This window comes from Polyodon spathula, chromosome 13, assembly GCF_017654505.1.
Source record: "Polyodon spathula isolate WHYD16114869_AA chromosome 13, ASM1765450v1, whole genome shotgun sequence".
NCBI classification, from domain to species: domain Eukaryota; kingdom Metazoa; phylum Chordata; class Actinopteri; order Acipenseriformes; family Polyodontidae; genus Polyodon; species Polyodon spathula.
In genome coordinates, this window is record NC_054546.1 from 19,471,757 (window position 1) to 19,495,187 (window position 23,431).

General features: G+C 35.4%; 1 protein-coding gene across 1 annotated transcript in view; it reads right to left on the reverse strand.

Moving 5' to 3' along the window:
• Positions 1-22,990, reverse strand: part of fam204a (family with sequence similarity 204 member A) — a 45,654-nt gene extending 22,664 nt beyond the window's left edge. The window contains exons 1-6 of the mRNA XM_041269473.1: positions 22,903-22,990; positions 22,273-22,550; positions 20,556-20,643; positions 18,662-18,710; positions 17,039-17,141; positions 14,285-14,374 (exon numbers count right to left, since the gene is read on the reverse strand). Of these exons, the coding sequence (XP_041125407.1) occupies positions 14,285-14,374; positions 17,039-17,141; positions 18,662-18,710; positions 20,556-20,643; positions 22,273-22,542 (600 nt within the window). The 5' untranslated portion in view covers positions 22,543-22,550; positions 22,903-22,990. The remainder of the gene's footprint in view (positions 1-14,284; positions 14,375-17,038; positions 17,142-18,661; positions 18,711-20,555; positions 20,644-22,272; positions 22,551-22,902) is intronic.
• Positions 22,991-23,431: the final 441 nt, after the last annotated feature.

Below are 23,431 nucleotides of genomic sequence, written 5' to 3' on the forward strand. Positions count from 1 at the left end.
AAGGCACAATCTGGTCATTGTAAAATCGCTCCGATTCTTCAGGTGAATTAAACGTGAGCTGTAAGCCACTGTGAGTGAATCTGAGACGGGCAGGGTGAAGTAGGCCAAATTTAATTCCAGCATTCCGAAGCAGATTTTTAAATGCCGCTCGCCGTTTAGCAAGAGCCGCGCTCAGGTCTGGGAATATATGGAGAAGGTTTCCTCTGAAAGATAGGGGACCCAGTTCTCTGCAAAACTGGAAAATCTTTTCCTTATTGCTGAGCCTCAAAAATCACAGGATGTGGACGCTCTCACTGGTGTGGTTTAGTTGCCATGGATCTGTGTGAATGATCTACGACTGGAGGCGAGTTAAATTTTTCGGATCCAAGCACTTTGCTGAAGAATGATGACATGAACTTGGTCGGTCGAAATAGACCCCTTGTAAATTGCTTAACCTTGCTGTGGTCTCACAGTCTATGACGTTATCCAGCTTTAATGGATCCAAATCATGTATTATTACATACTGGTTATTATTAAAATTATCATGTTGCAAAATATCAAGTGAAATCTTCCAAAGGAACAATAAAATCTGGTCAGTTCACATCTTCTTTTCTTACAAAAAAGACCAACTCTACTCAAGTTATATATAGTAGTCGTTAATGTTATGCTAATTAATGAAATTAATTACTCCTTATGTAACTTAAAGAGGGATAAAATAGTGTTATTTAATCAAAGGACAAAGACACTTGTGTCTCTTAATTTCAGGGCTGTTCACATTTAATCAAAAAAAACAATAATAAACAGTATATAAGAAGCCAGAAGTCATTCCCTGTGTGCAGTGACTTCAGACATTATTTTACTTCTGAGAAACAAAAAATGTTTTGTCTTGATAGTCAACCTAGTTAATTCTGCATGCACAGCCACCTCTTGTTTTGCAGCTGCTTCGTCCCACAGCTTATTATTTTCCAATGCAGTGTTTCTCATGAGAAAAGGAATATTGTTTATCTCCACAGCCTGGATGGTGCAGTGGAAATATCCCTCCCTAGGACACTTGCCTTCACATCTAGGGCCTGATTTAGATACATTTCTGTACTATTAAAAACAAATGTATACCAAAGGCTTAATGAGTCTTGATAGGCTAATTTTTGGTCCCAAGCTTTTAAAACCGTGTTCCATACAATTTCAATCTTAGTCTAATATTCAGATTGTTACATTAGCTGGAATAGGTATTATAATATATAATCCATAATATTATATTTACATTTGATATCATTTGTATGGTACGGTGTCGACACCATATATGTGTGTATCATATATAATATCTTGTCACACTTAATATATTAATCATTACTATCATAATAATATTATATATATATGTTAATATCGATATATAATAGATATATTTATATATATATATGAGGACAATATTTAGTTCAGGTGCTCCCGTTAAAATCAAGTCCATATTCACACAGAGTTCTCAATAAAAGCAATAATCTTTGTTTCATATCTTTAAACACATTTCGACCCATAGGTCTTCAGAGCATTGAAAAGAAAGGTGAGTACCTACTTGGCCCAAACATCTTGGAGAACTAACCACAGTTCTTCTGTGGATTTAGGCAGCCTCAGTTGCTTCTCTCTCCATGTAACCCCAGGCAGACTCGATGATGTTGAGATCTGGGCTCTGAGGGGGCCATACCATCACTTCCAGGACTCCTTGTTCTTCTTTATGCTGAAGATAGTTCTTAATGACTTTCACTGTATATGTGGGGTCGTTGTCATGCTGCAGAATAAATTTGGGGCCAATCAGATGCCTCCCTGATGGTACTGCATGATGGATAAGTATCTGCCTGTACTTCTCAGCATTGAGGAGACCATTAATTCTGACCAAATCCCCAACTCCATTTGCAGAAATGCAGCCCCAAACCTGCAAGGAACCTCCACCATGCTTCACTGTTGCTTGCAGACACTCATTCGTGTACCGCTCTCCAGTCCTTCGGCGAACAAACTGCCTTCTGCTACAACCAAATATTTCAAATTTTGACTCATCAGTCCACAGCACCTGCTGCCATTTTTCTGCACCCCAGTTCCTGTGTTTTCGTGCATAGTTGAGTCACTTGGCCTTGTTTCCACGTCGGAGGTATGGCTTTTTGGCCGCAAGTCTTCCATGAAGGCCACTTCTGACCAGACTTCTCCGGACAGTAAATGGGTGTACCAGGGTCCCACTGTTTTCTGCCAATTCTGAGCTGATGACACTGTTGGACATCTTCCGATTGTGAAGGGAAGTAAGTATGATGTGTCTTTCATCTGCCGCAGTAAGTTTCCTTGGCCGACCACAGCGTCTACGGTCCTCAACGTTGCCCATTTCTTTGTGCTTCTTCAAAAGAGCTTGGACAGCACATCTGGAAACCCCTGTCTGCCTTGAAATTTCTGCCTGGGAGAGACCTTGCTGATGCAGTATAACTACCTTGTGTCTTGTTGCTGTGCTCAGTCTTGCTATGGTGTATGACTTTTGAAAGTAAACTGTCTTCAGCAATCTCACCTTGTTAGCTGAGTTTGGCTGTTCCTCACCCAGTTTTATTCCTCCTACACAGCTGTTTCTGTTTCAGTTAATGATTGTGTTTCAACCTACATATTGAATTCATGATCATAATGTTATTGGTGTGTAAAATTAAAGCAAACAATCTGCCTTAATACCCAAAACATTAACATTACTTGTTGGAACAACTGAGAGACCTTGATTTAAAACAGAAACCTGTGGAGGAGTCAAAGGTGTGTCCGATATGTTTATGAATACCACATCACTTTGATCATTTTGTTCATGATCACTAGCTGATGAAAGCAGCAATCATCCGTATCTATATGTTTAAACTTCCTAAAGTGGATTTTTTTTTTTTTTTCTGTGATCCATTCCATTTGTAAACTGCACCTTCTTTAGAGTCTATCACAACTCTTAAGAATTTGAGTTTGTATTCTTACAGATAATTTTGGAAATTGTCCATTTTATCCTTTTTCATTTCACTGTAAGCTCCCATAAGGTTTGTTCCAGTGCCATCATATCGTGTACATTTCTTCTTCTCCAACTTTGTCTGTTCTATTGTTAATAACATGAGGTCCAATGCGCAATTGTTCAAAATGTATCCTCATTTCTGAAGAAATTATACTATGAATTTAAAAAGACATAGCGGTCATCGCTATGTCTTTTTAGAAAAAATGCAATAAATAAACTATTCAATATTAATACTTTGTGTGCACCATAAATGTGTTCTGTCCACATGAAAGAAACCATAGATAAATAGATAGATAGATAGACAGATAGATACTAATAATTAAAATAGTAAGTTTTCAGTTTATCAATTACTTTTTTTTCATTAAGTATTTCTGGTAAATGACGACTATTCTGTTGGATAATGATTCTCCTTGGATATGGAGCTGTTTGCTGTTTTTGAATTTTCTGCTCTCTCTCTCTCTAGAATCAGACACTCACAATAACTTGAGGTAAAGAATTTTGTGTCCAAACTTTATCATAATTGGATAAACAGTTCTTTGAATACATAACAATGTGTGACATACATAGATACTGTATGTATACAGACAGTACGTAATGACAGACGGACATGCACATACAAAGCCTAAAGAAAGTCTACACCCCCTTTCAAAATTTTCATCTTTTGTTGCCTTATAGCTTGGAATTAAAATCCATTAAAAGTTTTTTTTTTTTTTTTTTTTTCCCATTTATCTACAAATCCAACCCCACAACCTCCAAGTGAAAAAAATATTCTAGAAATTTGTAGAAAATTAATTAAACATAAAAACTGAAATAGCTTGGTTGGATACGTGCCCATCCCCCTTGTAACAGCAATCCTAAATTAGCTCAGGTGTAACCAATCGCCTTCAAAAACACACACACAGCCTCCACCTGTGTTAAATTGTAGTGATTCACATGCTTTCTGGATAAATTCAGCAGTTCCTGTAGGTTCCCTCTGCTGGGTAGTGCATTTCAAAGCAAAGACTCAACCATGGGCACCAAGGCGCTTTCAAAAGAACTTTAGGGCAAAGCTGTTGAAAGGCACAGATTAGTGGATGGGTATAAAAAAATATCAAAGGCCTTGAATATCTCTTGGAGCACGGTCAAGACGATTATTAAGAAGTGGAAGGTGTATGGCACGACCAAGACTATGCCCAGTTCAGGCCATCCCTCCAAACTGGAAGACCAAGCAAGAAGGAGAGTGATCAGAGAGGCTACCAAGAGGCAAATGGCAACTTTGCAAGAGCAACAATATCCCAAACACTCCACAAATCTGGCCTGTATGGTAGGGTGGCAAGAAGGAAACCATTACTCAAAGCCCACCTTGAATCCCACTTGAAGTTTGCAAAAAAAACACTCAGGAGATTCTGTAGCCATGTGGCATAAAGTTTTGTGGTATGACGACATTAAAATTGAACTTTTTGGCCTAAATGAAGGTATTATGTTTAGCGCAAACCCAACACAGCGCATTATCCAAAGAACACTATCCCTACTGTGAATCATGGTGGTAGCAGCATCATGTTATGGGGATGTTTCTCATCAGCAGGAACTGGGGCACTTGTCAGATGGGAAAATGAATGAAGCAAAGTACAGAGATGTCCTTGAGGAAAACCTGCTGCTCTCTGAAAGAAAGCTGAAACTGGGACGGAAGTTCACCTTTCAGCATGACAACGACCCAAAGCACACAGCTAAAGCTACATTGGAGTGGCTAAAGAACAAAAAGGTAACTGTCCATGAGTGGCCCAGTCAGAGCACCGATCTAAATCCAATCGAAAATTTGTGGCATGACTTGAAGATTGCTGTCCATCAACGCTCCCCAAGGAACTTGACAGAGCTTGAACAGTTTTGTAAAGAAGAATTGTCATATATTGCAAAATATAGGTGTGCAAAGTTGGTAGTGACCTATCCCAACATACTCACAGCTGCAATTGCTGCCAAAGGTGCTTCCACCAAGTATTATCTCAGGGGGGTGGAGACTTATCCAATTATAATCTTTCAGTTTTATATTTTTAATATTTAACTTTTTTCCCCTTAACAGTGTGGAGTATGTAGAGAAGTGGAAAAAAATCCTCATTTAAATGCATGAAACTCTGAGGCACTGACACAACAAAATGTGCAAAAAGTTCAAAGGGGTGTAGACTTTCTATAGGCACTGTATATACTTGTGACAAAGAATGTCCAAACCATTCCCCATTATAATTGGGTAAGTGTTACTGTAGATAAATGCAGAAAGCTAAAATGTGGCATACACGTTTACATAAATTATATATATTTATATATATATATATATATATATATATATATATATATATATATATATATATATATATATATATATATATATATATAATATATTCTACTTCCCCCAAGATGAAGGGGGGTAGGATTATTTGTAGTAAGGATCAACAGAATGTTCCCTATAGATTAAAGTTGCTTTTCAAAGGCAAAAATGCTTTGTGACACAGTGCTGTTAATGTTAATTACTTAGAGAATTTCTTTCTTTTTAATAACAAGCTAATTTCAAAGTAACCTGCTATACATTTTTTTGTGTGTTCTTGGATTCAGATGAAAGAACACACAGATCAAGCATTGAAACAGCGAGTCTTAAAAGGTTTTGGCGAAATCACTTCAATATTCAACTGATAAAGGATTAAAAATAAAAATTAAGGTAGGGCTAAGCAAAGGGTTTAAAAATAACTAAGAGATAGATTCTTGTTTTCTCACTATTTATTATTTAAGATGTATAAAGCCAATTACTAACAATTAGTTAAGATTGTGTCATGTTTCCCAGCTCAGCTACTGGCCCATTGTGTGACTCTGCAGCTGATTCACAGTTCACATACCCTAGTCTCGTATCTTGTAAAGCTCTTTGCGATGGTGGTCCACTATAAAAGGCGCTATATAAAAAGTATTATTATTATTATTATTATTATTATTATTATTATTATTATTATTATTATTATTATTATTATTTATGCATTCTATCAGACCAAAAAAAAGTTTCAGGGTAATGCATTTTAACAACACCAATATCGATTTTTTTTGTTCTTAACCCATTCTTTTTTTGTCTGAAAAAGATGATTGTACATTGCATTTGGTTTTGCGAACTTTAGCAAATTTAAATATATAAATTAATCTAATTTCTTTAGCCTTCTACGGCATATGAAAAAAAGGAATATTGTGACTTAAATTTTAAAACTTTAAAACATTTCTTTACATCTATTTTTTCAAACAAAACAAATGGCATGTCTTCTGGCAAAATAGGAACATATAATGAATTATATGCAGTAAAAAGCACTTGTGAGTAAGGGTCAGTCAGCACACGGATTTCCTGCAAGAAAACAGTTCTTAGGAATTAAAAAATGTTATCTATATCTGAGTGCCTCATAGTTATTCTGTGTTTTAGAAGCAGTGTTAGTCCACTCAGTCCATAATTTTTGACCACTGTTTACACTTACATGCAGCACATTTTGTGTCGACATCACAGCAGAATTTCTGAGAACTGCTTGATGTAGAGTTCCCCCCTCCCCCGTGTGTCTTTTTTTTTTTTTTTTTTTTTGCATAAACAGTATGTGATCGCTCATTGTGATTACTTCAACCTCCTCTGCTGGCACATGTGTGATTGAGGATGTTTTTCTAAACGTAATGAGGTTTAAGAAACATTTGGTAGAAAAATTTCCTTTCACTCTGGGCGATGGCATCTTTTTCATGAGCGCTGTCAGAACGGCCGTAAAAGATACAAAACACAATGCAAAGCGTATGCAAATTAGCAAAATGGTAATGATTTGTCACACACACGTGACCTTTCCTTAGCCCTACCCTAAACAATCTATATTATTTGATGAAATTAACTGAAATGAATAAAGCCTTATAGAAACAAATAAATATTACATTCCATTACTTTTTTCTACTAAGCTCAAATATCTGATGAAGAGCAAGTACAGTTGCTTCAAATGTCATTGTATTAGCCTTCTAAATGAAGTATAAGAAACAAAGTCATGTTGCCAAATGTTTCGGCTAGTGCCTTCTTCAGTGTACTCTGAAAAAAGCCAAATCGTTTGTCTGCTTGACTTGGGCCCTGTCCACAGTACATAACCGGTCTTGAGAACCGTACTCAAAAACGTTTTAATTAATCCAGCTCAAAGTGTCCACACTGAAGTACCGTTGCATGTTTAGTCAGGCCTTTACAAAAAAATATAGATATATTAAGTAGTCAAATGTTGAGTGGCTTTCAAAAGTATTCCCCCCCCCCCCCCCCCCCCCTTGGACTTTTCCACATTTTATTGTGTTACAACATGGAATCAAAATGGATTTAATTAGGAGTTTTTGCCACTGATCAACACAAAAAAGTCCATAATGTTGAAGTGAAAAATAAAATCTACAAGTTGTTCTAAATTAATTACAAATATAAAACAAAAAATAATTGAAGTATTCACCCCCTTTGCGATGACCCACCTAAATAAGCTCTGGTGCAACCAATTGTCTTTAGAAGTCACATAATTAGTTTAATGGTGTCCACTTGTGTGCAATTAAGGTGTTTCACATGATTTCAAGTTAAATACACCTGTCTCTGGGAGGTCCCACAGTTGGTTAGTACATTTCCTAACAAAAACGACATCATGAAGGCGAAGGAACATTCAAAGCAAATCCGGAATAAGGTTCTTCAAAAGCACCAATCAGGGGTAGGATATAAGAACATTTCCAAGGCATTGAATATCCCCTGGAGCACAGTAAAGTCCATTATTAAGAAATGGAGAGAATACGGCAGAACTGTGAATCGGACTAGAACAGGTAGTGTTCCAAAACGAGTATCTGGGCGAGAAAGGCACTAGTCAGGGAGGCCACCAAGAGGCCTAAGGCAACTCCAAAGGAGTTACAGTCCACAAGTCAAATAGAGCTAGAGTTCACCAGAAGGCATGTGGGAGATACTGAGACCAAGTAGAAGAAAATTCTATGGTCTGATGAGACCAAAATACAGCTTTTTGGCCTCAACACTAAGCGCTATGTTTGGCGCAAGCCTAACACCCCAAATCATCCTGAGAACACAGTCCATTCTCTTGACGCTACCAAGATGTAATTACCCCTTGCATTCAATTGTTGTGCACAGCTTTTACTTAACTGCAATGACATTGAAATAATAATGTCACAGGAAGAGGAATGAAGCGAAAATGTATGGTACAATCATCGATATTTACTAGAACGATTATATTTTGTGTGCCCAAAAAATCGATTGCTATTTTGAGGCTTAAATGACAGCCCTAGTGTGTGCTTTCACTACAAAAAAATATATAGTGGGGTAATGCAGTACCAGGATGTACATCCAATCCACTGAATGTGGCAAAAGCAGAACAACGAAGAACTTCAAAATGTGCCCTTCCGTACTTCGCACCCGGAGGAGTTAGAAAACATCATCAGTCAACAAGCAAGGTCACTTTAATAACATACTTTTTTTTTTCCAGTGCGGCGCCTCCCCTATACTGTCCTCTGTTTCACCCTCAATTATTAGTATATAATTTCAATATGTTCATTAAAATGTACACATTATGAGCTATTATGCCACCAGACAAACAGGCTACCTCAGGTAAATGGTATTGAAATGTGTTTTCTTAAATTCTAAATGAAATAACGACAAAAAAGGAATATGCATAAAGAACATCATGCCCATACTGCTCTATTCCATACTTACAGGCTGTATAGTACAAAATAATGTATTTATTTTGCAGACTATTTGAAAAAGAATTAAGAACAGTTAGCAGTATGTGTGTAAAGCAAGTACTTTAAATGTATTGAAATAAGTAGATGCTTCATATTTTGTAATTATGTACTGTTTCTAAGTACATTTAAATAAATGTGTAAATAAGGCAGAAGGAGGAAAAAAGCTTGCAGTCCTATTCTGACAGACTTAAATAAAGGTATCGTTTTTTGCAACTAAATGATGATAATATAAGGACAATTTCATTAAGATGATTTTTCTTCCACCTGTGTGCTAGTTTTTTTTCATTCTTGCTAGAATCTTGCTCTTTTTAAAAGTCTGTAGCTACCTTGTGTTGCAGACTATATCCCACAGAGAAAAAAAGGCATAACTTGTTATTTTTTTTTTTATTCAGTTAAAAAACTAACTGAAAAATATCCGCTACTATCGTGATAACTATTTGTATTGTGGAAATGTACTACTGTTTCATCCCTAATCCCATGCATAATGTCATTGGTGGTCGTCTTCGAATTGAAAGGGAACTAAAACAACTACACATCTTGCGTGCGGTTATGCAACACAAGTGTTTCTTGAATAATGAAAGAATAAAGCTAATGAAGTGCATCGTTTACTCCACAAAAGAAATGGATCAGAAAACAATTAGTACTGGAAAGGGCACATTGAGTTGCTTTACGGACAGCCTCTTGAGTTACACAGCACATCATGAAAGTCACAGGTACATTTCTACTGTTCATTAATTTGGTTCTGTCAGGGTAACACTGCTCTGTAATGTACATTATTAAAGAGCAGGTAGCTTCACATTACATTTTCTTTTTTTATTTAAGTTCAGGTGCTGCGTTTATTTTCCTGCCAGAAAGATAGTGTATGTAATGTATTTTTATTAGTAAGCACCAGCACCACCCAGTTAAGAAAACCACAGTATTTGACAACACAGATTAATTGTAAACATCATAAAAAGGTGGCAGTAAAAAACACTTTAAAAAGCAGTTTGGACAGGTTCAGTTAAGAAATAAAACTCAGAAATACCATCAATGTAAGTTGTTATTTAAAAGCAGAATGAACGCAACCGGTCAAAAGTTTTAGAACACCCCCATTTTTCCAGTTTTTATTGAAGTTTAAGCAGTTCAAGTCGAGTGAATAACCTGAAATGGTACAAAGGTAAGTGGTAAACTGCCAGAGGTTAAAAAAAAAAGTTGAGGTTACCAAAATATGAAAAATAATGTACATTTCATAGTTATACAAAAAGGCCTTTTTCAGGGAACAAGTAATGGGTTAACAACTTACAGCTGTTCTGCAGCAATGGAAGTAAATTAAGCCTTGAAAGTTGATGCTAACAATTCCTACAGGTGTCCCAACTTTTGTTGATTACTTACAAACCCTCTGTCTGTATAAAAACAATGTTGGAACAGACTGTGTTACTACACCCTCTTAAGAATTATTTGGACAGTATTGTACTGCAGGAAGTAGTATATTGCTATCATAATGGCAAGAAAAAGACAGACAGACCATTATAACCTTCAAAAGTGTAGGTCTTTCCTTTAGAGAAATTGCAAAGAAAGCCAAGGTGTCAGTGAGTACAGTTTCCTACACCATCAAAAGGCACTTGGAAACTGGAGAAAACTCTGACAGGAAGAGGTCTGGCAGACCCAAAGCCACAACAGAATAAGAAGACAAGTTTCTGAGAGCCAACAGCTTGCATGATAGGCGGCTCACAGGACAACAGCTTCAAGCTTAACACTGGTCGAAGTAAGCAAGTCTCAGTTTCAACTGTGAAGAGAAGACTTCGAGCTGCAGGTCTGACAGGTTGAATGGGAGTAAGAAAGCCATTGCTAAGATGGCAAAATAAGAAAAAGAGGCTTGCCTGGGCCATGAAGCACCGCCAGTGGACTACTGAAGACTAGGAGAAGGTCTTATGGACCGATGAAGCAAAATTTGAAATCTTCGGTTCATCACGCAGGGTTTTTGTATGCCGTCGAGTAGGCGAAAGGATGGTTCCTCGGTGTGTGACACCAACTGTCAAACATGGAGGAGGAAGCGTGATGAAGTCTGGGGCTTTTTTGCTGGATCCAGAGTCGGCAACTTGCACAGAGTGAGTGGCACCCTGAACCAAAACGCCTACCACAGCATTTGCAGCGCCATGCAATACCCTCTGGTACACGCCTAGTTGGTCAGGGGTTCATCCTACAGCAAGATAATGACCCAAAACATAACTCCAGGCTATGTCAGAACTACCTTAGAAGAACAAGATGGTAGGCTTCAAATCATGGAATGGCCAGCACAGTCTCCAGACTTAAACCCCATCGAGCTGGTTTGGGATGAACTGGACAGAAGGGTGAAAGCAAAGCAACCTACAAGTGCAACACATTTGTGGGAACTTCTGCAACAGTGTTGGGAAGAACTTTCCGAACAATATTTGATTTCCATTGTAGAAAGAATGCCACGAGTGTGTTCAGCTGTTATATCTGCAAAAGGTGGCTACTTTGAGTAAAAAATTTAGACTAAATTTTGTTAAACAAAACGATTCCATGATTTATTTTTTATCTCCAATTGTTTATTTGTTCTATGCTTTAATTTCAGAGTACACTGAGACATTAAACTGTGTAAATTTCAACAAAAACTGGAAAAATTGAGGTGTTCTAAAACTTTTGACAGGTAGTGTTCTATTATTTTTTTTAAGTTTAAGGCTTTTTCCTATGCAAACAAGGTAGCAATTGCACTGAACTGAAACTCCATTAAAAACAATGTGCAGTTTTATTTTATTACTTTAAAAACACACCAATTTGCCAAAAGCAAAAGCAGACATGCATGTATCCACTTATTGACAGCACTACTACTACTTAGACTCTCTGACAATCACCCCAATAATTTAGTACTCCAAATTACACAGTATTTTTCATTTTCCTTTGACAGGTGCCCTAATATGCTCAAACTGATTTTGTTACAGTCAATTGACTGGCCTTGGGCAGATGCACTCACAGACAGCCCGGCACCTAGTACACAGGAATAGCAGTTATGTGCACCTGCAAATTAAAATGTTGAAGTTTGAATGGCAGCCCAACGATAATATGAAATCTTGTTGCCAAATAATTTATTATGGAATTTGGCATGCTATAAAACAGGCGAGATGCATCGCCTTAACAAATTCTGATGCAATGCAAAGAGTTACGAATCAGCTTAAAATGGCATACTCTACTCCTTTGAATTTAAGATGCACCTTTTAAACTATTTTTTGCTTCAAAATAATAGCCTGCGTCTTAAATTTGAGTGCAGTAGAGTGATGCATGTATTAAAATCACCAACAAAAGACCTGGTTCCCAATAAACAGCAACGTCACTGACTGCCGAGAAAAGACAACAAAGGTGTCTGCCTGCATACACAAGCAGCGACGTGACAATGCTGAAAAAAAAAAAAAAAAAAACAAGCACACTGTGGAATTTCAGCATTTCTAACAAACAGTAACAGCTTGGACAGATCGTAACTTCTGATCAGACCCCCGTATTTTTCAACATGCCCAGCAATGTTCAATGTTATTGTGGTTCATCGGTTACACGTTGCCTGATGCCGTGGACTGTTGTGTCATGCTTGCTGTTGCCAGGATGTTTGACTCAATAAGTGAGTGAGTGGTATGTTTACAACAGAGATGCCATCTTAAGTATTATACAGTGTGCAGCACAATAAACAAGCTCTGTGGTTAATCTACAACAAAGTTTTATGTCAGTTTTGTACGATACAACAGCGTATCTTTGTAAAAGCATATTTATTTGATGTTTTATTTTTTCCTCAAATTGAGGGTGGTAAATTTGGTCTGCGTCTTAAATGCGAAGGAATACGGTACAAACAATCTACCCCAACTAGTAAACAGCAAGGCTAGAATGGTTTAACCTCCTTTTCACACTGCTCGGCACTTTTCAGTGGAAACCTCCTTGGATCGTTTCTCTTTCACACTGGATGTGTGCTGAGTACACTTGGAAATGTATTGAGTTCACTTCCACCTTTTCAAATGTACCGAGAACACTTCCCTTTCACGTTACACATCTGCAATTGTACTGAGAACACAAAAAACAGCTAATTGCCAATAAATAGTAAATAAAACAAAACTCGGTACAGTTTGATACATGATATGCAAAAACATATGAATTTAACATTCTGAAGCCTTAATTTAATATAATATAATTTAATATAATAATAAAACGTTTTGCACTTACTGTTCATAAGCTACTCACCACATGCATTTTTTATGTTTTTTTTTTTTTTTTTTAACATTCTATTCTGTGGTAGAAAGGTCCTTATGCAGCTGATCTATATGATGCAGTAGCAATATTACGATCTTGGCAAAACCGAACACAACAGATTTGTTTTCTTCATAGCACTGGGACAAATAAGCATCTTAATTAAAATGTATTCATGTCACAGAATTTACAAATTAAAGTAAAACTACCATTATATTACCACTGTATTATTATTATTATTATTATTATTATTATTATTATTATTATTATTATTATTATAGCCTACTTCATGTTCAGATATCATCTCGTGGGATCTGCTGTTTGCACAAAATTTCACCCGGAGATTGTAGTCTCTCAGCTACTGGCACTACTATGAAAACAAAGCTCAAGTTATCATTGTTTGTTATATAGGTCTGTCTAATATAACATATATGACAGTTAAATATTCTTAATTCTCGATTGTTTTAAATGTGGCTTTTTTTTTTTTTAAATCTTTTTTAAAAAAATAGCTTTTAAAGTTTACCATCCGATATCACAGTTAGCTAAAGCATAAGTACAATATTTCTACAGCTGCAGAAGAGGCAACGGAATGCTTTTCTTCATCTCCATGAAGTGACATCTTCAATTTCAAGGTATGCTACCATGATGGCAATAACACTATTGTATAAAAGATTCTTCTCGTTTACGTTCCAAACTCAAATGAACCATAACGGGAAACGGAATATCAGCCAAGTGTGAATGGGGCCTAAGAGACATATACCCCAGATTTTCCCCCAGAAAGTTTAATTACAATTGGTGGTTTTCTAGATGTTTTAATTGTATGAGCACAATTCATTTGCAGCCATTTAAATATTTCAGGAAATGATCAAATGCAATGGTGAATTAGCTGAAGTTCTGAAATGGCATAATATTAGACCGCTTGTGACTTCGTATGCTAATCACGCAGAAGTCCTGCTTTTTAGTATTGCAGTACAAGTTTATGAAACTTACAATTTAGATCATATTGGCCTCCTTTCTGAGTCACATATTTAACTTCAAAAGGTATACAACCATACTAGAAGCTTTTATTAAGAGTTCATTTTTTTTAAGAGACTATACCCTCTATTAAGGAAGAATCAAAGTGTTTTAAACATTACTAAACATCAAAAAAAAAAAAAAAAAAAAAGAATTTACATGAACTCATTTCTAATATGAAATGGATTTTTAGGGCTGCAGGATCTGTGTCTAACCAAAAAGGCTTTATCAGTAAGTTCCAGTTAAATAGCTTATGGTTACAGAACTATTAGTGTAATTTGTCATAGAAAAAGGACCCCCAGATTCATTATCAGTATAACTTACCTCACGAGTGGCTAGCCTGTCACTCAGTGCCTCAGCTTGTACTAGGTCCCCTTCAGCTATGGCCTTGTCAATGTTCTTTTCTAGGCTTGTCTGAAAAAAGCGATTAAAAAAAAATACATTTCAAAGAACAAGCAAGTAAAAAAAAATGTCCACAGGCATTTTTTAAAAATATGATTGCTTCTTTCAGAACAAATATGTAGATTCCTTCTTTCCCAAAAGAGAAACTTTGATTAGATAGTAGGCACGAAATCTAAAAATGGTATAGGAGATTAATAAATGTAGAACTGGTGCTTTTAATTATATACTGCCATTAAACAGTGAAATATGCCTATTTCAATAAATCAGCCTTCACAGTTGGACACATAACTTTGCAAAGATTTCAGATGAAATACCACTTAGCTAATTTACCAAATTGTCAAACTAGATAATATCAAGCAAAAAAAAAAAAAAAAAAAAAAAAAAAAAAGTCTTGGTTGAAATTATGCCATTCACACTTTTAAAAACCAATGTGTAGGGCTTTCTGTGCTTTTCATTTTTTATAATGTACTTTTACACCATGACTGCTGCCCAAAATAATTCACGAAATTACATTGTAATATTAATCTATTTAAGAAACACTAAACATAAAAGAAATGTTGAGACACAAGAGTCATTTCATACTTTCCCATAAGTGTTTCCAGCAGTACATTTACTGTAACAACACATTAGGAAACTGATTGTGTATTTGAAAGCAGACTACATTAAAATATCTTAAGAGATTTGATGGACATAACTGCTTGTCTTTATAATTATAATCTGTAACAGAAATCAACCCATCTCCTTTCCAATCTTGCTTGCAAATGTGTCAGAGGAGCTGTGCTTCAGAAGATAATTCCTGGCTACAATGAGTGCTGTACTGACGGCTCCCTTGTACCCTTACATCTAAACCTGTGAAGTCCTGAAAGCTGGTTTTGCAAATGCTAGTGAAATGCATACCTAGTACTTTTAAAATCCATGTAAAGAAAATTCAAAGTTAGTTCAATAAAATCTACATCATTTTAAAGGCAAATGTGATCTATAACTTCTGTTGGATGTAAATGTACCTGTTTCTAACTAGATGCATGTATCTACTATGACAACATATGAATAACTAACTGCTAATAAAAAATAAATAAATAAAAAAACACACACCTTTGATATCATGCTGTACATACATTTTGTATCAGTATTATGAAAAAAGTTAATCACCACAATATATATTCAAATATTAAAATAGAAGCGTGATATATGTACAGTTTGTACAGTCGGACTGGAGATTCCATATCCGCAAATCGAGCTAAATAATACAATTGGAATCTAAGTATGGCATTTCAATATTTTGTTTGTCTGCTTCATACAGTTTTACCAAAAGAAATGTGTATGTATTGACTATTTTGGATATAGTATTTGATAAAAAAAAATGTAACATTTTATTTACTTTTCTAGAAGTCCATTTTAAAGAGCATAATAAAATAATTCTCAAAAACATCTGGAATTCATGTGTACTTGATGTCTGAACAATCATGTCATTAAAAACAATAGGCTCTAGCGTATACTTTAAAACATTATTTGGCAAAACAACAGAAATGAGTGTTAAAATGTTTTGGTCATTATAAACCCTGAAGCGGTCTTGTGTTTTTTATTTAATTTTTTTTCATTTTGTGTTATTTCTTGTGACAGGAAGCTCAATACACCAATTTCTAAGATGAAATCTCTCACTCAGGTACTGGGCATTTCTCAGTGTTACACTGAGAAATGCCGTTTCCCAAAATACAACCATCCTGAAGCCAGAGAAATCATGTTGCACTTTCGACAATGTTGGTCCAGATGTAAATACAAGCAGGTGGAGACAACAGAGTGCAATAGTCACACGTGTAATCCAATGTTAAGTTCCTCTCCCACAAACCCTGTTTTGAGCACCTTTCCCCAGGAGCACTGTGCTGTTCCAATGATTGCCCTACCCTCTCTCTGCAAGCAGGTTAATGCAGGTTTCAGTGTGGAGAACAGGTAGTAAAGCACTGTGCTCTTCCAATGACTGCCCTATTCATATCACAAAACATTCATCCCAGTGCTAAGGTTTCTCACTCATATATATATATATATATATATATATATATATATATATATATATATATATATATATATATATATATACACACATTTTTTTTTTTTTTTTAATAAAAAATTGGACAGCACTTTAAAATCACAATACTTCATTAAGGACTATATACTGGTCAGTCTCCCAGAGCAGAGACTTCCAGGTTTCAGTAGCTTAAAACACTACATTTGACGCAACACATTAAAGAAGAAAATCAACCTTAAACAGTATAAACGAAATTTACAAATATTTAATAACTCATCAGTTAATAGGGCACAGTGTACCATATCATACATTGCAATTGTCATAAAAAAATTTATGAATGAAGAAAAATCCATATTATTTTTAATGCAAATTAAAAGAACCATAGAATTACCACTCCCTTGTCTGCTTGCAGACTTTTTTTAAAGCAGATGATTGGAGTTAAATACAACAGCATGCATAACACAATGCAAAATCCTGGCAAGCCTTTTTAAAAAAAAAAAATGTATTAATCATTTAGTAAATCTGGTATTAAGCAATGAGAAGCTTGTACTTCTGTCCTTCACAGTCACCAGGTAGGAAAAGTACATTCCATCTGTATATCGGAATGTAAAAACCACACCATTCCTGAAAAATTGCAGAAAATATATAATTACCATGGGAAGAGGCCTGCTGCAGGCAGGATGTTCCAGCCTATCATTTACTCCAAAGTACTGCTTAAGCCCATTCCAATGTGCTTCACGCTCAGACTGCTGCTTGCTGCAAAAAAAAAAGACAACACTTTAAACTGCATTTCTCTAAATGTATGTTTTATTTATGATCATGATATACACCACTCAACAACATTTTACTCTTTTTGGCTTGAACTGCAGTGAGCAAATTGCTGTGGAGTGAACCGTTTGACCCACTTTTTACAAAGCAACTTGAATATCCAGCTTAACACTTGGTGTATGACAATATACAAGCCATTTTTTATGAATATAGTTTGTTAATCATGACAAGTTCTAGATTTATTGGCAAAAGTGTATTTCTCTTTTGGTACAAAAGATACTGTTAGGGAAAAAAAAAATGATCTTGTTGTCAAAACTGTTCAGAATAAAAAAAAAAATGCAGCACTGTGAGGCGAGAGTGTATTAAATGGAATGTCCAGACAGTAATTTATGTGTACAGAAATAAAATAATTTATTTTTATTTTCTATACACCACAAAAAGGATTAAATAACAAACGAAAAAACAAAATGGTGTGAGGGAAGGAGTGCAGGGGTGAAATCCAAAACAAACTGATGACACGTCTTTAATTTGTCTTCGTCGTGACCATAAACAAAAAAAAGACAAAAGAAATGTTAGTATTTCAAAAAAAACCCGCTGCACAAAATCAGTATCTCCCTTCACCGTGACTCCTCCTACTTTTTCTTTCGGACCAACCCCGAACACAGTAGTACGTTCCCTTTAGTATGTAATGTCCCGCCTCTGTAGTCAGTGGAACACCAATCCCCAACCGACACGTGTCCTTATCCTTCACTTGACTCCAGTGGCTGGAAGTTACATACTCGTACTTCCGCCCCTCACCAAGGTGCCGCCCCTCAAAAAGATGACTTTTGCCATGGTCACGAGATCTTGGTAAGGGAAGTCCCGAGTTGGTTTGATGCCACCTACTGTCGGGAGGCTGAATCACAGACCGAAACCCCTTTGACTCATCACAAGCACATACTGGTAAAATGCTTAGTAGAATGACGTTGTGTTGTAGAGGGGACATATTATGATTACACGTGTTTAACTAATGTATTTGATCAAGTGAGATGTATTTATTTGTCTTTGTTTTTAAAGTGCTATATGATAATGAAAAAACAAAAGGGTCATTACTTTTCATCAGCATAACAACATTCTTGCATCTCTCTTACAACACCACAACACTATAAATTCCTGCATAACAACACTCTTGCATCTCTCTTACAACACCACAACACTATAAATTCCTGCATAACAACACTCTTGCATCTCTCTTATAATGCCGCAACACTATAAATTCACTTGCTGTGTGCAGCAGTACTGGGTACTAGTATCTGCTACACAGGACGTTAATTTATAGTGTGGTGCCAAGATAAAGCACTTGACTAGAGTTAAAATAATAAGCCTGGAAAAATAATAAACATGCATAACTTGAGAGAGAGTTTTATTTTTTATTTTTTTTAATGATGGTAAGATAGCTGAAGTTTTTTAAGGTCCTCTTTAAGATAACCAGAGTTTTCTTTTACATCTGTGTATTTATGGTACCGTACCTTTCATTTTGCATCTCATCTTCAAGTATTGCACAGGCTTGATTTCCTCCTGTTTGGAAAAACAAACAGGACTAGCCATTATTAGAAATGTATAATTATGCCAATAGCCATACTGAACTAAGGCGGCCAGTTAGCTGCTTTTTACCACAGGGGCTTCAGTATTTAGAGGGGAGTTAGTTAATGAATGCAGCTGATACAGTGCTTTACTTGGCCCTGGTGCAAGACTATTATATATTTAAAAAAAAAAACAAAAAAAAACAAAGCACTGTACCAGTACATGTATATCCAAACATTTTAATAAATCAATTTTGTAACAAGATTAATCAGTTTGATTAATAACTAAATTTAGTTAACATTGAAATATATTAAGTTTCAAATTTGTCACAAAACGTATTAATCATAGCCATCAATAGGATTTTTAAATTAATGTTATCAAGAACAAAAGTTAGCATGAAAATGTTTCTATTAAAAAAAAAAACACGTGCATCTCAGAACCTAGCCCACAGTACAAACTATGAACAAACTTAACAATTAATGTCCCAAAAGCAATTTTTTTTTTTTTTTTTTTTTAATACTGACTTTTGACCATCCGTTAGTTAAGGCGGAATTTCGTGAGGCGGACAGAAGCTGCTTGTGCATTGTAATGATTTTTTTTAGACAAACTTCCAAGCAACAGTTAAATAATATGTAATAAACTATACAATTAATATTATAGGTTAAATGTATAAAAACTTCTCGCTATACAGTACAGACCATTATAAATCAAGTCTACTTTTATTGTATTTTGCCAGTATTGCATGTGCAGTTATAATTTACCTAAATAATACAGTCAATTAGCAGTACAGCTATGGCAAAAGGTTTTGCATCTCCCTATTTAATTAAATAACTTTGCTTTAGAGTCAAATGAAGCCTGTGGAACAATGCTACGTTAACATATTGAATTAAATATTGCTTTGTAGTTTTGCATACTTAACAAAAAACTGACAACAATTAAAAAATGTGACTATTATGGCTTCCAGCAGACTTTTGCGATACTGTTCTGCAGTTTCTTTGACTACATGATGTTAAATAAAACATCTAAATTATGATAATTGTCTCAATGCAAAAAAAAGTGTAGGTGATGCTAAACTTTTGGCCACAGCTGTACCTGCAGGGCTCCACCATGTTTCACCCTGCGGAACTGCTCCTCGAGCAGAAAGATAGAAAGGTTTCGCCAAATCAGGCTGTCCAGTTCTTTTTTTTTCTTCTAATCCCAGTGAAGTAGGCGGCACCTATATATTTTTTTCGTCTAGTCATTAAAGTGGGCTCAGAAAAAAAAGAAATGTACTCAGGGCTGGGTTTGGGTGCAGTTGCATCTCTTGCACCCCCCCTTGACGCCGACCCTGAGCTGATAGAAATAAAAAAAGGCTACATTCTATTTTAAATTTTTATTTGAAATAAAACTGAAAATAATTTTGTCTTACAGTAGGCTGTATTATCTATCACATAAGTACCACTAGAGTTCATATTATCTTGCAAAACAAAATTATGTCTTTTCAGTTTATCTAAATGGTGGCAGGTCTCAATACTGCCTTCTTTAAAACCATTAAATACTAGACCCTTCCTATATTTTTACAGACAGAAATGCACTACAGAGACAAGCATACACTGTTAGATACTTAGTTTTAATGATTTTAGTAATGGTATTTAGATCTGTGGCTATATCACTTAAATAAAACCCTGCATCTCAGAAATTTGAGAAGTAATGAGGTCAGTTTTAATGCTCTGAACACTGGAAGATTTTCACAATAGAAATACAAGGGAAATAAGTCTGTGACAGAGCAAGGCAGTTACATTATTAATTATGAGCATATCAACTACACAGCTACTACGACTGCATGGTTTTCAATAATACCTTTTTTCCGTTTTCTTTTTCGCTTCCTTCTTCCAAGTTGTTCCGAGGCCTTCATTTCAGACCTTTTATTCTGAAGCGCTTTAAATTTCTTAAATCACAATAAACACATTAGAAGACTGTAAAAGGCAGCAAAAATCAAGACAAATACCATATATAATATTGTGTGTGTATATATATATATATATATATATATATATATATAATCTTGATTGATTTTTCCTGGCATTTCAACAGAAATACTTCTCAAGACTGATGGTGAGGAAAAGTGTGTGTTGCACAGGAATGCACTATGCTTCAGTCCAGGCTTCATTTCACAGCTCAACTCTCATATACACAGTCAGCTCTGAAGAGTCTTCTCAGAAGCAATTTTTGCTGGAATAAGTAAGCATGATCTAAGCAGAACAAACATACAGTAATACGATATTAAACAGGCAAGACTTTAAATATTCTGAAAATGTATATGTTTAAATCATGGTCTGTCAAGAACTTGAACCGTGTTAATCTGAATGTAGATGGACCCATTTCTTTTCCAGCAGCAACACCTTCAGTGTAGAATCACTGAAATAAAATTGCAACTACAGTACAACAAGGTCTCCAATCTCTTTCCTTCACAACCAAAGCATCAGTTTCACCATACCTCACTATACTCAAAATGAGGATTACTTACAAAAGGAGGGCTATAATACTAAAATCAGCTGTGTCAATTCTGGTAAAAATAATACTGTTGGTTTAAACAAACACGCTTTGAAGATATGCTACTCTGACTCCATGTACTCTACTGGCAGCGACTGTTGAGTTTTCATTTGTTTAAACCAACCACTGGAAATTAATTTCCTGGAAACAATTTGCCAGTGGTTGAATTTTTCAATAAAAAGGAGATTTTATTTTAAAATATGCATTGATTAAAGTTAAATCGGGCTGTGAAATTAAATTAAGCCAGAACAATCAACCTAATAATAGTGTAAAGAAAGTCACTGGCTTTCACTGCTATTTCTGTGCACGTGCAGTGTGTGGTTTTCCAAGATTGTGTCATTATCACCTTGTGATATGACATACACTCCAGTTGAAATGGCCAAGCATGAGAACTGACCAAACACAGGCGCACGCACACACACTGTTATCAAAAGGTTACTTTAACCAGATATCATATTTAAAAATAAACACACGTTTACAATAGCATGTTTCTTTTAGAACTGGACAATTGAGTGCTCAACAGTTAAGATTCATGGAACTACCTGTGTTGGCTACGATCACTTTAAAGATAATTACCCACATTTAAACAAATAAATAAATAAAAATTAGACCATATCATTTGAATATTTGAATGAAATCTTGTAGATTTATTTTAAAAAAATGCTTAAATAAAAGGGGTAACCGCATTAGTTTTTGAACTACAACTTTAGGTTTAACAATTTTTACTATAGGTATTATTTAATAAACAAATACCTCAGTAGAGCTTAGTAATGCTTACGAGAGCTGCTGGTGGTACGTATTAGTTACGTACTGGACTGGCTATCCTGACGCTGCCTTCCCCATGCACTGCATAAAAACATATTACTGACTGAAATAATGACAATAACCTTAACTGCGGTTAACGTTAACGTGATTTTTACTTATTTGTACCGACTGTTTTACACCGAAAGGATTAGTTGAAACGTGTTAATCAGATCATGGCCATTTAAATCAGGTTATCGCTTTGGTAACTGTTAAAACCTACTGTCCATAGCTGAAGAGAAACTCCTCCTGGACACTCCTCTGAAAAAGCATCACTCTGCTCGACTTCCTCAATATTGATGGTGGTGGTCTCCGATACTGAACTAGATTTTGAATCGAGGTAGTTATCCAGTTTTGCTTCAGAGCCTGTTTGTTGTACAGATTTCTTGGAATTAATGTCGCTGTCTCTGGCAGAGTCTACTTGAATTTCATCGTCAGAACTTAATTCCACATCACTTTCATTCATACCAGGGGGAAGTAGACCACTGTACATGTTGAAATCTAAAAACGAATATAATATAATAATTATTTAAGCTACGACATTAAATCGGACAATAATCAAACAAAACGAAACTCAAATATGTATTGCAATGTCTCATCATTTAATGAAGTCCCATTGCGTATTTTGTAAAGAAATATCGGTATACAATGCTGGCACATCATAGAATTAATGGCAAAGTATTAACAATATCATTTAAAAAAATGCAAATGCATTGTACATAACAATAACAATATATTAGTGTAAGCCCCACATTTGAATAGCTCTTTTTTCTCATAATAATGTTATGCACTTTAAAAGAGAACTCTATCACTAACTTTGGCAGACATTAAACAATTACATGTATTTACATACCGTAAATTATACTCTATTTGCAAGTCAGGCAATACCAAGTTAAGCTTTCGCTTGTTTATCTTCCGTATTCAGGGGGGCCATGTTTCTTTAATAAAGAAAGCTCTGATAGGCTGGCTTGCCAGGGATACAGCCAGTAAGGTGCCTGTGTACTTAGGTGCTGTTTCCATAGTAACGGCATCATGCTGGGTAAGGAGGTCGAGAGGTATCTGAACACTGATATAACGCGTTGTAGAGACCCGGTGTTTTAATATATATGTATACATTTTTTTTTTTTTTTTAACAAAACATAACACACATTTAAACCTCTTTAGAAGGTCTCTGTGCTGGCTTCTTTTTAAAATACTCTGGTCTAATTGTAAGTAAAATATAGGCTATATATTAATCAGTATTGAAAACATACATGAATTATAGTTACAAAATGATACTGTATGCATAAAAAAGAAACTTCGGGAGGCACCTACCACTTAATAAATGCACCATAACCTTATCAGCTTTAAAACATTTTCCAGGGAGAAAAACAACATTCTGA